We start from the raw sequence: 18,202 nt of genomic DNA on the forward strand, positions 1-18,202 counted from the left end.
GGTGCCCTCCAGCACTAACTAGCTCTGGCCACATACTCCGATGCATCCTCGGTGCCCGTGTGCCTGCGCTGCCTCGGAGCCCTCATACACTGAGTCTGCCCCGGTGCCCCCGTGAACTTGCCCTTGTGCCCTAGCGTTGCCTCAAAACATATGCTATGTTGCCTTGGTGCCCCCAAATACTTCTGAAGCCTCGGTGCTCACGCGCACCATTGTCTCCTCAGTGCCCTTGTGCACCGGGCATTCCTAGGTGGCCGCATTGCCCTCACACCCCGGCTTCTAGATTATCGCAGGCACAGCACCCCGGCCGCAGCTCGCATTACTGTCTCTAAGCCTATTAATGCACAGACGTGTAAGACGGGTATTGTTATTTACCGCATGCGGAGCCGGCGACTCTTAATGCTGGGTTGCAGTGTGTCTGGCCTTTGCTTTCTTTCAATACAGCAGCCTTTTCCGCAAACGCAACGTGCCAAAAGCGGTCCCTCAGTCCCAATACTGTCACCAAATGTGACGCATAATCTGCCTTTTCTAACAGCATAATTTAGCCTCTTGGGAGGCGGGAGGCGCTGTTAACAAGGGAGCAAGAATAGAAAAGATGCTTGGGCAGCCCACAGAGTAGGCTCATGGACCGGGGGTATTGAGGGCATGCAGGGAGGTGGGCAGCGCGCAGGCACAAGATGGGATAGGCTGGTGGGACGAGTGGGAAGGTAGTCAGTCCTCCGCTCTTTAAGTGACTGGTGGTCGGGTAGTAACTCGCACGAGAGGAAGGAGACACTGGTATCCCTGGAATGCGGTGCAAGGCCCGGTCTAAATTCCCTCACAGAGCGAGTTAGTGGCTCGAACCCGCACATAAGGAGAGGATGAAGCGAGCAGCTGGTGTCCCTTGTGCACCGTTAGATACCCAGTCTTCATGTCCTCGGCCCTTAGGATGGATAGTATGTTAGGTAACAAGGTAGTGCTTTGTGGGAGAGGATGGCGCTGGGGGGCCGGGCCTGATGCGGGGGGTCGCACAGGGCGGGCATCCCACAGGGGCAGGAGCCCGTCTGCGAGAATCTCTTGGTAGTACAGCGCAGTTCTGCCCGAGGGAAGGGAGCGGGGCCACGCAGCAGCGCAGTGCTTGCACAAGCATGGGGCTTGGTTGGCCGACAGTGGGGGGAGGTGGAGTAGGCACGGGGGGGCGGAGGGGCAGGCACATGTTAACGGAAAGTGCAGCAATAGCTGAGTCGGGTGCCCAAGGGTAAGAAGGAAGGGATCTAATTACAAAGTTGGGGGGAGGGGCAGGGGTGTTGTTAGCCTGATCAGCATCTTGGGATCCTGGGCAGATTTATAAATGTCATCGTAGTACCAGAAAATGGATATGGTCCTGGCGTGCGCTATGGGTGCTGCGGTAAAGAGCATCAATGCTGGAGTCGCATTATGGGTACGAGGTCAAAGGGCCCTTGGTTCGGCAGCCGAAGAAAAGGCCGCAAGGAGTCTAATTACAAAGGAAGGGGGCGTGGGGGGGGGGGGTGTTTCTCAGCCCGACGTTCATGGCGCTGCCTGCACGACCCGCTGCCAGCTCTGGGGGTTTTGAGCCGTAGTGAAGGCTGGGACTCGGGCTCGGTGAGGACAGTGAGTGCACCCTTTGCCCGAGCCCCAGAGTGCCCCGCCGCTTCGGAGTGATATGCGGAGGGCCCTCGGGGCGTGGGCATTAGGGGCAACTGAGCACCGGGGGGTGGCAGAGACACCTGCGAGCTTAGAGGTGGACAGGGACGCAGCGATGCTCGGGATGGCAGGCATAGCAAGGAGACCCGGGGGGCTGTTGGAGGCTGCCGGGTTGGTGGGTTGCGTAGCGGTGTGGTTTATGTGGCCACTTATTGGTCTGCGGGTGAAAGCATTTGGGTTCCTGAGGGCGGGGAATGCGGGCGAGGGTCGCGGACCAGTTACCCTAAGGATTGCCTTTTGGGTACACCCGTATGGTGTATAGCTGTAGTTTAAGGCACAAAGTGGGTGGCAATTCTCTCCTGGACTTATCACACGATTGTAGACTGTACTATTACCTCGGTAGACCGGAGATGCATGCCAGGATTGAGACGCTGTCGGGTAATTGCGGGGCTGCACAATTGTGCTCCACAACTGGCTTCGACCGCGCTCAATAGTTTAAATCTTACGCCTGAGGGCGGCTGGCTCCAGTTTAACACTTCCTCTACACCCACATCTTCCTCGTCTTCGTCGTTCTCGTCCTCTTCTTCCTCCTCATTTTCGTCTGGAGGGGTAGGGGTTGTGATCCTCGTTACCCTAGGGCGGCTTGTGATTGTAGAGGTGGGTGTTGGACGGGGCCGGGTTTGAACTACAGAGATGCTTGAAGATGAGCGAAACTGAAACCTAGTGCGGGGCGGGACTTCCGTCTTCAGAAGCCCGCGCACGCGCACACGGAGTGCCTTGCCAGAGGAGCAGCAGTGACGCGATGCGGTGAGTGGGGTTAGTTGGGGGGGGTCTCTCTGTGTGCGTGTGTGTGTGGGCGGGGGCGGCGGGGGGGGGGATTGTCTGTGTGTGCGCTCGTGTGTGTGTGGGCTGGGGAAGGTGTGGTGTGTGTCTGTATGTATGCGCTCATGTGTGTGTCTCTGTGTGCGTGCGTGATCCATGGTGACTGAAGAGCCTGCCGGAATCGGAGCGCGCGACCTGATCCGATTCTGGCAGGCTGCGTGCGTGGGCGTGCCAGTCTGTTGTCCCAAACCTCGTTAGTCCTTGAAAGCCAGAATGATCACAATAGGACTCCACTGCGACAATCGCTTTCGCGATTGCGTCGCAGTGCGAGCCCTAAAAAAGTGGTATAAGTATCACTATTCGATCAGTGGTAAGGCCTAGGGCCTTGGGAATCGCTGGGTCTACTCGGGACTAGCAGTGATGAAGTCGGGAGAGGCCCGCGGGACTCGGGTGCAGCGCTAAAAGCACACGCATGCACCAATGCAAAGTCAATGGTGCGTAAAAGTTATCGAGTTACAGTTTTAGGAGTCTTCCGACTGGACTAGAACTACCAAACTTTAGACTTAGACACTAGAGGTGTAAACCACTATAGGAGCACCGGCGTTCATGAGTTACCTTACCCACAGGAAGCGGGTGCATAGGTGCCAAAGTGTATCGGGTTTCGTCGTGTAGATCTATGGAGCCTGGAGATGAAGATGCTGCAGGCGGCCAGAAGAGAAGAGTCCGGTGTGATCTAAGGGTGGATCGAAGATGTAGAGTACCTGAAAGCAGAGGGGACAGAGTCAGGGTCACTAGCCAGTGACCAGGAAGGAACCAGGCGATGTCGGGCGCAATCAGGTGGTTGTCGAGAAGCTTGTCTCCGCTGCCACGTGGACTCTGGGGCACCGAGGATGTCCTGGAGTGGATCACGAGCTGTCCCACGAAGGCTCTCGCTGTCGGGGATGTTAGCTTCCGGATTGGAGTTAACAAGCCTTGGCAAGTGCAACTCACGCAGGATTCGAAGATCGCTTCTTACTCGGACCAGCAAGGTCAGAGCGGGTGCTCCTTTTCAGGGGATCGAGGGCCAGTCTGGAGCAACCAGACTAGCAGAGCAAATTCAAAGGTTCGTCGGTACTGGGGCCGCTAGCCAACGGGCAAGCGACCGGACCAACGCGTCGAGCAGGAAAATGCAAAAGGGCCCCACGCAGCACTCGGTGAGTGTGGAGGGGAGAGCTTTGGTGCAAAAGCTGCTCGGGGCTGGGGCTTCTCAAACCCCAATGCACAGTGTCGAGGGAGCCTCGGGAGCTGCACGGTAGGCACTTCGTAGTTTTTCCAAGATGGCCTGCCCCACGCTTCAGGTCGCCTCCACGGGGCTCAGATTTGCTGGGACTGTGGATCGGGCTGTTGGAAGGCAGGAAAGTTGGGTCTTGTCGATCTCTGTCGCTCGAGTTCCGGCGGGAACTGCAACAAAGCAAAAGGTGAGGCGCTGGATGGTGCCTATTTGCACAGGGTGGTCACTCCTTGACCACAAGGGAGATTCTTCAGTCTTCTACGTCGAGTAGGATGTCGAAGGGTCCAGAGTTTTGTTTCATAAGTTTCAGTCAGGATAATCTGATGTGCATTGGCACAGCTACTACCTTTATTCCAAATCTGGGGGCTGGATTACCTGCTAGGTCCCTCCTATGGGTGGGACCCAGGAAGGGGGTGGTTACACCCCTTTCCCTTTGTCCACCCCTTTCCCTTTGTCCAGTTTTGCGCCAGGACTGGGGCTGGAGTGCCCCAGAGCCGGTTTGACTGGATTTTGCATGGGAAACCTTGTTTTCCCCTAGGCAGTGTCTAGTTTCATTCAGCCCACCCTGCCCCAATCCACTATCTCCTGTCTGGGGGGGTGTAGCACCTCCCTGTGACAGGAAACCTTATGTCCAGGCCTCCCCTGCCAAGTTCCGGTCAGCAGTAGGAGGTTAGACTTGTGTCTGTGGCAGTAGCATCCATTTTGTGATGCTGAGGCTCTGGTTAGGATTAACCGCGTTTTAGCAAAGTAACATGTCTTCTCCCTCTAGAAGGGTGGAATGCTACCCCCGCCAGCACTGGCGAGGGGGCAGTATTCCAAAGTGTATGACACCTTACACGACATGTTTTGATAAAGCCAAACCAAAGTTAGCAAGTAACCGCGAGGATTATAATGCACTTAAGAGTATATGGTATGGCAATATCCCGGAACAGCTAAGGGAGTTGGTCCTGATAGCTGCAGACAGGCTCAGCTCATGCTAGAGCACCATCTCACTGCCTCCAGGATTGTTAAGGCCTGCCATAGGAGTGACTGATAGGTATATATGTGTCGAGATATAGGTTTAGATATAGGTGTACTATATCTAATCAAGCGGTGATTACACCACCTTGCCCCAGCTGAGTGATCAGCCAGTTGTGTCAATTTAAATGCCAGCCAGGGGTGGCAAAAGATATGCTGCAGCCCCTGGTATGCCTTGGACGCACCTATGCCCTGGGCACCTATAGTGCACTGTACAGGGGCTGATAAGGTGTCCAGTACCAAATTGGTTATGCACCTAGGGTGCATGGAGTCCATTTTAAAGAGAGAGCAGATAGCCTGGGGCCCTGATTAGCAGGATGCCAGGCCAACTAAGTCGAAAACCAGCTAAACACAAGGCAAAAAATCTGGGGTAACCATAGTCAGGTATCCACCTTCCTACAATTCTCTTTCAGAATTCCAGACACCAGCTCAGACATACAGGGAATGAGGACATACTGGATGCTACAAAGCTGCTTTACAGACCACAAAACAAAGAAAAAGCCATTCTCCTACATATACAGTACAGAGACATGAATGGTACTGATTCATTTGGACAATTTCATCAGCTCCGTAGTTAGATTTAATAGTGTTCGCATCTCTGTGGTCTCTTGACCAATCAGCAACTGTTCTTTGTACACCACCCAATACTTCTCGGACTCTACTCCATCATCAACACATCCTCTAAGTACCTGCTTATTGCAAATTACGACCGTCCTCTTCCCTCCAGTATCATGTAGTTTCCATGTAACCTTTCCACTCAATTAGATTCAGACCATTTGGATGTGCCTTTCCTTCTCAACATACCAACTCTCACATGCACCATGTTTCCCACTCTGCATACCATTTGTGTGCCCTTCAACCTCATACTGTGACATTGCACATGCTTGAGCTTCACTTGCCTACTTTTGTTTGTCAATCAACTTTATCCTAGCTTTTTCCAACCATGCTGAGGCAACTACCATGCACAGACCCCTCCTTTAAAGCAAACTGAGATTTTTCTGTTAATGAATGGGGAATGGATTGATATGTGTACAACATTTTTTTTCACTCCAACCTTCCAAACGAATCCACTTTGCACAACATCCAGTTGGAGACACAACATCTTCGAATGAGGTACAATACCTGTTATTTTAAATATGTAATACATTTCTTCAATACTGCAGGTCATTGTCTGTATATCACCACTTCTCGTCTCATAAATTGTCCTTGCAAAACCACCACATTCACAGACCGTATTTCCTTTATGAAACCAGCTTCGAGTCACTTAGGAAAATAATCTAGCATTACAATGGTGTAATTTACTTCTACCATGACCAGTGAATGGAACACATATGCCTAATTGACTTTTTTGCCAGGGCAGTTGAACAATTCCATGGATATAATGGGTGTTCCTTTAAAACATGGGCTCTATCAATAATACCGCACACCATGCACCCTTTGGTGAAACTCTCCACTCAATTAGATTCAGACCATTTAGATGTGCCTTTCCTTCTCAACAAACCAACTCTCACATGCACCATGTTTCCCACTCTGCATACCATTTTTGTGCCCTTCAACCTCATTGGGGAAGCGGGCAGGCTGCAGGCCTTTGAGCGGCCCGACATTGCAAGGTTGAGGTGATCAGTGGAGCCGGCATAGCTGAGGTCTGTCCTGGGGTCCTACTTGGTCCGAGTGGGCCTTGGTGGAGGAGGAGAGATGGGGTCCAGGTGGTGTAACAGTAAAGAAAATTTGAGAATTTGGATGGGGGCTCCGCTCATTGGGCCTTTCCTTTCTGCTGCGGACAATCAGCAGAGAGCTGGAATGGTGCTCCTCTCCCCCTCCTGTGAGGTGACATAAATCAGAAATCAGCGCAGTGGGTAGGTCCTCCTTCCTACCCAGGTGACTGGTGCGGGAGTTGCAGCGAGGAGATAGGCCCACAGGTAGCCGCAGCCCCCTCCACCTGATCAGACTGCTGGCTGTGTGGCCCCGGGTGGGTGCTGCACAGAACATTTGGGTCCAGCTGCTGTTGAGTGACCCTGGCCTGTCTGGTGTTTTCTGTGGAGCTGGTGGACTTATGCTTCCCATGTGGTAACCCTCTGCCTGCAGGACACCCAAGAATTTATGGGGCTGGCAACCCGTCCTCTGGGGAGGACTCGCCGGGGACCCGCCCATTGCTGGAGTCTTGCTTGTTTGGTGGAGATTTGGTACACCGATTGCCCTAACGCCCTGGGAAGCTTGGCGTCACCGGAAAGCTACCCTCCCAAGCTGTAGAGCAGCCCCAGACCCAGGGCAACACTATCACACAGTATACCACAACCCGTAACACAGGATTACGCAGCAGGGTCGAGCTTCCTCATCTGACAGCCCCTGGAGTAGGAGGCAGAGCCATCCAGAACAGCTTTACTGGCAGTCATACAGAGTTCGAGGGAAGCACTTGTGGGACAAATTGGATGGGTCTCCATTGAAGTTAATCTTCTACTCGTGGACTTGCACAAAGGGGCCAATAAGGTAGACAATGCGGAATCCATTATTAGTACCTTGCAATTGGAGGTTCGCTAACTAAAGCGACAGGTGTCCCAAATGTGTGTGGTCACGAATATGCTGGAGAACTGCAATGAATATGCCGAAGGGTGCTCGAGTCAAAAAAATAAGCACATTCTGGGATTTTCGGAATGGGTGGAGGGCCAATCGGCAGAGACCTTTCTCGAGGACTTGGTGAGGAACCTCCTGTGCCCTAAGGGCCTCTCAGTCTTCTTTGTTGTGGAATGGGCACCGGGTGCTGGGCCCTTTCCTGCCACTGGGAGCCCAACCCAGGGCCTTCATTGCCAGGATTATGAACTGCTGTAACAAGGACATTATTCTGAGGGCCGCCAGGGAACTTTCAGTCTTGCAATTCAAGAACGGAATCATCACTATCTACCCGGACTACATTCATAAGGTGCAGGAGCAGCGAAAGTCCTTCATTGCTGTGAAAACGAATCTCAAAGACATGAACCTCAAATACATGTTGTTATGTCCTGTGAAGTTTGGATTTCTGGCCAACAGGAAATCACATTTCTTTGAACACCCGGAGGAGGCATGGTCCTGGCGGGACTTCTCCCCCATGTCCCGGCACGTCCATTGAGTACAGTGGACCCCTTCCATAATCGCACAAGGAGGGGCTCAGATGGGCGCCATCAGGGCGGAGAGAGCCGTCGGAAGGAGTCGCAGGGGCTTGGCTGTATTGCGGTCAGAGAGGATGGCACTATAGGCACCATAAAAGAACAATACTTGGTGACTGAAACTTTGACAACAACAACCCCCTCTGGCAGGGGTGCCCTGGGATATCCCTCACAGACTACTGATGCACTGCTGAAAACAGTGACATCCTGATTGGGGATCTCTTCTTGTTCTCAGTAGTCTATGAGCTTGTTTGTCCTGCGTCTGGGCCACGGTCAACTCCCTCCCCCTGCCGGGGGGATGACTATTTCAGGGAAGAAACTAGCTGCAGGTTTGCCCCCTGGCCCTTTTGGATAGGGGCAGGTCATGAATTTAAAGGGGCAGATGTGATTGTATAGCCATGCTTTTGCTCTTTTGGCATCGGTGGGGGTGGGTCCTCTGGGGGTAAGGCTTTTATTCCTTCCACTTTTCCAGTGAGGTCGGTTACTGGTCTCTACTAGTTTCACTGCACAGTTAGCAATGTCTTTGCCGTCACCTGGGGGGCCACTTACTTACTCAAATTGGATAAGCTCTACCGTTCATGCAGGATTTTACTGCAATTATGCATCCCAGATTAGCTACAATAGTGATTATCCACACTCATTTATGAGGATGATGAGACTTATATGTGTGCGTGTGTTACTTAGACGTCACATGTGTATCACCTGCTTGTTGACTTATCTGTTTGTTTGTTCTATATGTATTTGCACACTCACAGACGGGCATGATTACGCCTATGGCATGAATCTTTTCTACAATTACCTGATGCATTGCTATGTGACAATGGGGTATGATCTACTGAATACCCTCCTTGCTTTTAATTCTCGCTCTCTGTAAGTCACTTTTCCATTGCAGGTCTGGCGTAGTCTTTCACGTACGAAACCAGACAGGGAACTCCCATAGTTGTCCACACTCCCGCGAGCCCAAGACTACGCCAACTATGCAACCATCCATTGAATACACGAGTAAGTACATGTTGACCTGCCATAGCGTTCGCATATACGACCGCTCGCCACATTTGTTTGCAACGAGCCGTCTTACTTGTTGAATTGGTTTCTTTGAATTTTCACTCTTACCGTTATCTATACGCGTTAAAGCGTTTCATCCACACCCGTTGAATTTGTAACCTCCAATAGCATGATTTACACCGGCGATCACCACCTTGTTTTATTTCTTTTACAAACATTATCGTTCATCTATATTTTGGGCTAATGTGATCACTTTCTGTTATTTATCAATGTAACGGTTTTTATTACCATGTGTGATAGTTAACATCATACTTAGAACAATATATGTCGCTTTTTTGTTTAGATGCTCCCCGACGAAGGGCGTAGCCCGAAATGCATTGGAGCTGGATACAACCATGTATGAAATGGAATTGAATATATGTTTTCAACAAAAACTTTATTGTTCTTTGGATACAATGTGATTATACTTAACAAGAAGAGAATAAATTCTTCAAAAACTTTCTAAGTTTGTTTCTTGAACAACAGAGGAGGATTTCACCACAAACTTGAGTGCCCTAAGGGATGTCATCAGTTTCTAATTGATCACACTTCGCTTAATTTTCAAATTCACTCGCCCAAGGGTGGAGGGCGACACCTTAGGAGCACCTATTCTAAATTTGAATAACGTTTCATTGAACTACTTTCAAATATAGGTTGTGCACGGGCCAATCTGGACATATATCCCAGTACAACATGAGCCGAGTTACTGCTGGACCGATGATTGATATGGTTAACAGATCCAACATACAATGTAGGTGAATATGAAAAAGCCGCTTTAAAAAAAAACTATAGAATAAAAAAACTCTGTTACAGAATATGAATGGGTGAGTCATAAAAAATGAAAATGCTGAATCTCTGGAAAACCATACTTTGCCCCGAGTTAATACCTTTCTCTTTTGCAGACTGCAATTTTGACATTCAAAGCATGTGCCTCCTGATGCAACTCCCCAGTGGTTGAATTCAAAGTTGACATGTCACATGCTGCTTTGAACTATTTCATGTGTGTTGGGGCCCTCCTTACTCCATTTCTTCTGGGTACCGTGCTTCCTGTCCTCATCTTCCATTTACCAACCATGTCCTGTGACATGAAATGAAGTGCCTTTCATACATAGGCATTACATATTTTTATAAAAATCCCTAGATACAAAGTAAACTGTTTAAGGGAGAAAGTGTCAGTGAATTGTGCCTTTATGCACTCAAATTAGAAAAATTAAAACAATTATTGTTGTCGAGATTGTGTAGTTCATAAACACCTTATGTTTTATATACCGGATTACAAGTACCAAATTGCACATTCACTATATAAATTGCATAATATTAACGCGGGACATAAGCTAACTTGAGATACATGTATATGGATCATGCTTGCTGACAAGCCGGTAGGGAACCTGTATTTGCAATGTAAGTGGAAGAATTCGAGGTTTCTTAGAACCATGAAGGGTGTCAGTGGTTTCACTAAAGGACCAGGTGGGAGCCAATGCTGGCAGGAGGCACGGAGGCTGGGCTCGCATGGAAGTCATGGTGCTGGAAGTAGTAAAGGATTCATGGTGCTGAGGACAAATGTGTCAATTCATATTGAAAGTGGGCTGTACTCATATTTGGGACGAAGAACGCAGTTTACTACATAGTGTCACTCATAGTGTCACACATGAGGACAAGTAATGTCAATCATCGGCAGACTTGTGCATGCCAAAGGACCCGATTCAGGTGGGAGACTCCCGATTTATTAAGCCAAAAATTGCTTTATTTTAAAGTCTTAAAATGGAGAAGCTAACCACGAACTGGGTGACAATGAGAGAGATCACGGGAACGCAGAGGAGTACAATGTAATGATGGGCATGCGTTGGAGTATAGCTTTATAATGGGAGAGCATGATGATGTTTGTCGACTGGATATAGGCGTAAATTGCTGTCCTGTCAAGTATCACGCAACAGGTGTGACACTCACGCATTTCAGTGCGGTGTTGCGTATCACCGCACTGAAATGCATTGTCACGCATTTCGCCGCTCGCGCCACCGGCGGTGTCTGTACAAGGCTCCTGCTGCTCCGAGTTCCGTCCGAGAGCGTGCTGCAGCCCAGCAGCTGCTCTAGTTCATTTTAATGATGTATGTTCTAGTCGCTGCTCTCAGCTCGTGGGCAGAGTGAGAGCGTGGCTACAAGTAACATTAAACAATCCGGCTCCAGGCTGACGCTGTAATTTCCTGCCCCCCCCTGCAGTTTGATAGACACAAACTGTTAGCAATGAATTAGGGGGGGGGGGGCGGGGCCGCCCTCTCAGCACGATGCTGTAACTGGCTGACACAGCTAGGTTTACTCACAGGGCACCAAGGTGATTTGACAGGCTATTCCCGATGTGACGCTTACTTGCGGTGACCACGTCCGGAGGAAGTACTGTAAGCACACTAGAACGGCGGGCTACTCAAATCGAGTGGGAGTCCTCGCCGTGGGTCGTGGTGTGCTGCAATGTCTTTGTGCGCAGGCTGAGGTGAGCACCGGCCGCAATAAATAAAACAGCTTTGAGGCCTGAGAGACCCGGCGGGGACTCACTCAGTCAGTGACCCCATGACTCGGAGTCAGAGTGTAGCACATTTAGTACTAGTAGAATGTATGGTGGCAGACGTGAATCCCGGACTTCTTCCACCCAGGTGCCTGACCTGCCTTTCTCTGCAGTAGGTGATGGTTGTGTATATCACACTCACCCAAAGGTGCCCACCCCTGACTCTACGCCTACAGCATGTAGGGCTGGCCTTTGCAAAAGAACATTAAAATATAAATAAGCCTTACCTAACCAGGACATAGCGGCACTGCTACACAATGCTTTGGACAATATGCTCCCACTAAGACCATCATCCCCCGGGGGTCATGGCAAACTCTGAACGCCCTCATTGGCAACAGATCTCACGACAGCGTTTTAACCCCCTGCTGGTGTCCCAGTTCAATGGCAGCGCAGCTCCTGCGTGTGTCACGGTTAATTAAATAATGTCGATCCAGCGAGCAGACCCGACGATCCATCGGCTGCTGAGTGAACAACGCTGACTATTCAGGTCAACGCTGGAGTAGTTTCTCAGCAGCCCAGAGAACACACCACCATTGCACTTCACTTATGCGTAGAGCTGCGCTGAGCCCCAGAAGCATGCCCGACTGCTGTGTTTTCCACGTGAGTCACTGCGACCTTGAGGCGGCCCGTTACTGAATTGCTCGCCAGCCTCGCAAAGTAAGTGAGTTCCTAATAATATTTCTCTGCTCAATAACATTCTCTTTTAAACTAATAGCCTGTTCAATATGCTCCTCTTAAGCGGCCTGCTGTCGTGTTTCAAGCAGGAATGTGCCAGGCAGGGATGTGTGATACTGATCCATGCGTGAAGATGTAAAGAGATTTGTCAGATCCTTTGTGTAGGTTTGCTAAAAACCTCACATCTTGACAAGAACTACAAATATTTCCACTTTCTTATTTCTGTTAGAAAGTTATGACTTTTACAACAAATTAAACTGCACATTTACTCATTTACCATTGGTCTGTCAAAAAAAGCATTGCAGGAAAGAGGTTGGGCCTGATGTACAATGTTTGCATGATGTGAGAACTTAAGTAAGTGTGCCTGATGTTGGTAACTTGCTATGGCTGCTAACATTTGCTTCATTCCTAGCTGCCGGACGTGCCCCTATATGTTTCCCTCATCTTCATTGCTTGATTTTTTCTCTTAACAAAGTGTCACTCATAGTCGTTAAAATGTCACTCATAATTTCACTGAGATTATGAAAATGTCACACATGGCAATCTGAAACCTTGGCAGCTATGAAATTGTTTGAGGGATCGCTTGTTAATGACCTCACGACAGTGGATGTGTTGGGTAAGCTATGTATAGTGATTGCGGATATGCAACTTTATGGTCGATGCAGAGAAGTGTTACCAAATGTACTACTGTAGGCTGTATGACATACATAGCGAAATGCTGTAATGTTGAGTATTGTGTAGACGAACCCGAACACACTTGTGTTATGATGAAAGTTGGAAATGTAATTGTGTGTAACCTGGAAAAAAAATAAACAGAATGTTAAAAAAAATGCTTTATTTTGGCACTTTTGCCTGTGCTTCAGTGTACATCCATACGAAAAATATATTTTTCCAAAATCTTCCCCGTATTAAAATGTTGGCATGTATGTAGACTCACTGCAAGTATGGAAATGTCAGACATAAGCAACTGTTACTTGACAACTATGCACAGGTGACATTATAGCGCTAAATGCGAGCCCTACTTCTCTAACCACTAAAACCTTCTAACCTTGAAGCTCTCCTCTTCTGGCTCCACATGACGGAAATTGCTGCTGTTACTCTCTTACCTGCACTCTGAAACCCAGGCCGACCCTAACTCCAGTCTGAAGTCGCTGTAACAACCGCAATCCAGACATCGTGGCCATCCACTGCATCAGACAAACAGCTCAGTAAATATCCCAGCACTGAGCACTTATCAGTACCACATGTCAACCCTTTGACAGCGGGCGACAGGCCTGGCCGCCATCTTGAATTATCGTGTATTCCGATGAGCTGCAATACAAGTACGCCTACTTCTCGGGTCTACATCATAAAAGCATAAAGTTCGTACTAATGGCAGGTCTCGGCACTAAGAAATACATATGAGGCTAAACCTACTATTTTAACATAATGTTTGTACTGTTATACCTAACAATTATTAACTAAGATCTTAAGGGTAATTTCAACGATTTAGTAACGTGTGTACTACTTTACGCTAAAGTGTTCAATAAGTACCCCATTCTAAAATGGCCGCTAGATTTGCAGTTTTCGGTCATCAGACCGACGATAACAAACATCAAATTGGTTTCTATCTCAGTTATGGCTCATTAAAGCACAACCTTTGTATTCCTAGTTAATATATGTTTATGCAATCAAGAGCATTTCGAAGCGGCCGTCACAGGTTATCATATTCAACTTTAGCCTCTCCTCAACCGCCTTCCCTCTATCCGCAATCCATTCAGATCGAGCAAGACACAATCCATGGCTCGGGGACTACTATAAAACTGAAAGCGTTTGTGATTGGCTGTGGTAGAGCGAGCGCTCAGTGTCCGGCTATCCGATTTGTTGGCATTGTGCGGCATTAAATATGCTTTGCTACTGTGTTTGTGACTGGCTCAATATCCCATGAGCAGCTGTGCCATTGATACAAAACTTTGAGGAAGGACTGGTGAGTAATGGAGCCTGCGGTTAATAATCGCGCTCCTAACTTTGAAGGGATGTCCTCTCCTGTAGGGGATGGCCCGTGTGCCCTGTGCATGATAGCCCCTTCGCGCTATACCTGCCCCCGATGTAACGTGACTTACTGTGGCTTGAGCTGTTACCGTGGCATGCGGCATCGTACTTGTTCCGAGGCTTTCTACCGGGATGAGGTGCTTCGGGGACTACAGGAGGCAGCTAGGAGCGAAGGGCGAAAAGGGGATATCGAAGGTATATTAAAAAGGATGAGAGAAGCTCAGCTCCGGACAGAAGAGGAGGATGGGATAAGCCTGGAGGACTCGATCACAGAAGAGGAAGATGTGGAGTGTGCAAGTCCACCGGATGAGGATGATACGGATACACAGGCACTGTGGAAGAGGCTTACTGTGGCGGAGCAGAAGGATTTCCAAAGGCTATTGGACAGTGGTGGACTTGGGGCTCTGGTCAATCCCTGGAAGCCTTGGTGGGAGAACCATGAGGGCCCCACCATGGTACAGGAGGTCGAAGGGAGTTCTGAGAAGCAACAGACGATTAATATGTCCCATTTACCAAGACACACTAATGAGTCACAGTCCAATGGAGCAGTGACACCAATCAACAACAAACTTACAAGTGGCCACACAACCTCAGCTGAAAAGAAAGATACAGAGATTGCAGAAACCATGAGTAGCCAAGACAGAACTGTTGAAACCGCCAGGCAGAGAAATGTCCATGATAGAGTAGCGGAGCAGTGGACGGAGGACACTTTACATGTGGAAAATCCTCGCAGCTACCCAAAGAAGGCTGGAACAGAGGACACGGAAAACAGGAGACATAATACCCCTGTGTGCAAAGACCTGCTTCTTGAAAAATGTAACAATAATGCTACCCTGTTGGACAACCCAACCAAACCAGTGACACCCTCAAAACAAAGGCTGATGAATAGTGTTGAAGGACAAGAGACAAGTGAAGAAGCGCAATCCTTCAGAAAAACTCAAACTGATAACAAACAGGCCATGGGAGACACAATGATGCTAGGAGGACAAAAAACTGACCCGATACCTTCTCCCAAATGTCTAGAAACTAATGGTGTGAAGTGGCAAGGACGTTGTGATGCGAACATATTTGAATCACCTAAAGAAAAGAATGTTATATCCATTGAAGCCCAAAAAGAGAAGTTTAGCACAATCTTGAGCCAGACTCCAGTCCTCATTGGAGAGGAAGAAGCAGCAAACTTCCTAAATCCAGTAAATGGCAACAATCTCTCTTGTGTTCCACCCAACCGCACTTCCACCCCAACTGTTCCCAAAGCCATACCACCGCTGAAATCTCTGACCCGCAGCTATTCTCCACTAGTCCAGTTCAGCCTGGTCAACTCCTTGTATGCGTACGCCTTCAGTCTGAAGCTCTACAATGGTGACATTCATGAAGACTTTATTCTGCAAGAGTTTTGTGATGTTGTGTTGGGAATTTCTAGCGCCCTCAGCTCCACAATGGTCTTTGGTTCGACTGCTGAGGCACTGCAGGCTGGCATCCAGTCTGTCCTTGCCAGAGGTAGTCACGGTGACCCGCAAGGAGGTGCTCTGGCTGTTGCTCATATTTTGATGGGTGGAAGCAGCAGAGAAAGGGAGAATTACACTCTGGCTGCATTGTCTCACTTAGCCGGGCTTCTGGCAAAAGCCAGAAAGTTAGCCCCAAAGGAAAAAAAACGAATTATATTTATTGCCAAGAAGAAATGTCAATTCTTTTTGTCTTGGGCCAATGAGAACAAGGACACTTTAACTCTACTCTCAGTAGAAGTACAGACTGAATATAAAAACTACATTGACAACTTGAAGGATGTTGAACACCTCACACACGAACTAAGGAAAACCTGGAGAGGCAGTAAGCCACCTGAGAAGAAAGCACTTATTCAGGAGTTAGACTGATCTCATTGATAATCCATGGGTGACTTGAGATAACTAATGATCACACAAAATATTTGTAGTCCACACCAACATTCACGTCCACACCAACATTCACCTTATTTAAGGTGTTTTATGCTTATAAAAATGTATGCTTGTTTCAAAATTATTGGTTAATTATTTTTTTAATTTTCAAAAACCTTTATTGTTCATTAGCACGGTACATCAGTGTAATATAAGCATCCAGTCATCTGTCGTATTTTCAAACATGGAATCAACACCTTCCCGTGTCTACAATCGTATGTTCATAACACAAACAGATAAACTTCCCACCCTCCCGTTCCTTAAACAGTTTGTACAGTGTACAGAAGGTAAAAACGCAATATTGAATTACAGTCTAGATCATGGCAGTGTAGCAACCATCTCAGCCTTTTATCACCAGCACAGTACGGTATGAATCAGCTCGTGGCAGTTCGTGGAGGAGATAGAACAGAACTCCAAGGAGGCCCAAGTCTCTGTATCTCTCTCTTCTGTATCATTCCCATGGTGCGATAATCCCAGTGCATTCAACCACAACAGAGCACTCCCACAAGGGTATCGCGCCTCAGAATTACTATACTTCTGGGTCAGCCCGGTAGGTGTGTTCCCCCCCCATCGCCGGTCTGCCCCTCCCTCTCCACCCCTTCCTCCTCGTCTGTCCCCTGTCTGAGAAGGTAAGAAGTGAGTGGGCCCCAGATATCCTGGGTCGCGATTTGACTGGCAGCTGTTCTGCGTAGGAGTGTAACTGGTCTTGACTGGCAGCTGTTCTGCGTAGGACTGAAACTGGTCTTGCCAGGTGGTCATAGTGTGTATCCAAGACTTGAATTTGGGGGCCCTTCCCCACCTGCATGCCACTTGGCATTTCGCCAAAAGTAGACCCATTGCAAAAAACTTTTTATGGACAGTAGCAACGTCTTGCGTCAGCCCCAGAAATGCTGTAAGTGGGCATGGCGCAATTCCGACCCCCAACATATCCGCCAGCCCTTCAAAAATCAATGTCCAGTAATCTGCTATGTCGGGGCAGGTCCGGGCTAGATGCATAAAGTCTGCTCCCTCTCTCTCCTCCCCCCCCCCCCACACACACAGCAATCACACCAATCATTGTCTCTAAGATTAAACCTGTATAGTTTAGCAGGGGTGTGGTACAGCCGATGTAAAAACTTAAAATGGATGAGACGCAATCTGCTATTGCTCGTGATTGCTTTCGTTTGTGTACAGCTAATTTCCTATTGATCATCTGTCAAAGGTACTGCAAGGTCATTATCCCATGCCTGTCTGGCGCGTAAGATGTGGGTCAGTGGTGCATTCTGTGTATGTTTATATAGTAGAGAATCGACATGACTGGGGCCCCCTTTTGCAATAAGGCGTGTAGGGGTGCAAGTGTTTCAGGTTCGTCAGAAAATGCAGGGGTGACAGCCCTGACATTCTGCCGAAGCCGGGTGTATGGAAATGTGTCCATTATGGTAGGTGTGCGCATACCAAACAAGTATTTGCAATGCAATAAGTCTCGCATTAGGAAAGTTTGAGCTATTGGTCTTGTAAATGACACATTTTATATTTGTGTTGGTTTTGAAAATAGCTAAATTAATAGCTTTGTCATTTACAATGCCAATACTTTTAACTTTTGAAAATGTGACACTTATAGCATTTGTAATGCAACATGTTTTGTGTTTACGTGATTTAGATGTATTGATATTACAAATAACAATGGCTTTTAATTTTTTTTAAATAATTAATACTTAAATTAAAGTTATTGTAATTTATAATGGCAATAGCTTAAACTTTTGTAAATACCTTTTGTGAAGATTATGTTCAGTGTATTTTACTGTGACGAAAATCCAAGAACAGAAGTGAAATATTAATGTCTTTTTGTGACATTTGTAATAAAGCTTGAAACATTGAGAGAACAAATTTGAACCAGTTGTTGTTGAATGGTTGCACTGATTGATGCTGTGGTGGGGCGGAGAGATGTGGTGACGAGTGATGCTGTGGTGTTCAGTGATGCTGTGGTAGCGCATAGTGATGTTGTGGTGCCCCTGAGTGATGCTGTGGTGCCCCTGAGTGATGCTGTGGTGGCAGTTCGGGCTAGACTTTTCCCATGAGGCACAGGGTCAGACTT

The 18,202-nt window shown here is 48.3% G+C and overlaps 2 protein-coding genes across 2 annotated transcripts in view; one reads left to right on the forward strand and one right to left on the reverse strand.

Annotated features, from left to right (window-relative positions):
* MRPL49 (mitochondrial ribosomal protein L49) overlaps nucleotides 1-13,481 on the reverse strand; it is a 73,830-nt gene extending 60,349 nt beyond the window's left edge. Inside the window, exon 1 of the mRNA XM_086938502.1 lies at nucleotides 13,273-13,481. Coding sequence (XP_086794628.1) covers nucleotides 13,273-13,359 — 87 coding nt within the window. The 5' untranslated portion in view covers nucleotides 13,360-13,481. The remainder of the gene's footprint in view (nucleotides 1-13,272) is intronic.
* A 620-nt stretch (nucleotides 13,482-14,101) lies between these two features.
* On the forward strand, nucleotides 14,102-17,994 carry ZNHIT2 (zinc finger HIT-type containing 2). Its single transcript, XM_086938503.1, has one exon. It carries the CDS (start codon nucleotides 14,140-14,142, stop codon nucleotides 16,066-16,068), a length of 1,929 nt encoding a protein of 642 aa, XP_086794629.1. The 5' UTR covers nucleotides 14,102-14,139; the 3' UTR covers nucleotides 16,069-17,994.
* Nucleotides 17,995-18,202: the final 208 nt, after the last annotated feature.

Source organism: Lissotriton vulgaris, chromosome 9, assembly GCF_964263255.1.
Source record: "Lissotriton vulgaris chromosome 9, aLisVul1.2, whole genome shotgun sequence".
In the NCBI taxonomy this organism is placed as follows: domain Eukaryota; kingdom Metazoa; phylum Chordata; class Amphibia; order Caudata; family Salamandridae; genus Lissotriton; species Lissotriton vulgaris.

Excerpts from the sequence above, each read along its gene's own strand:
- ZNHIT2 (XM_086938503.1), top strand. The coding sequence starts at position 14,140 with ATGGAGCCTGCGGTTAATAATCGCGCTCCTAACTTTGAAGGGATGTCC.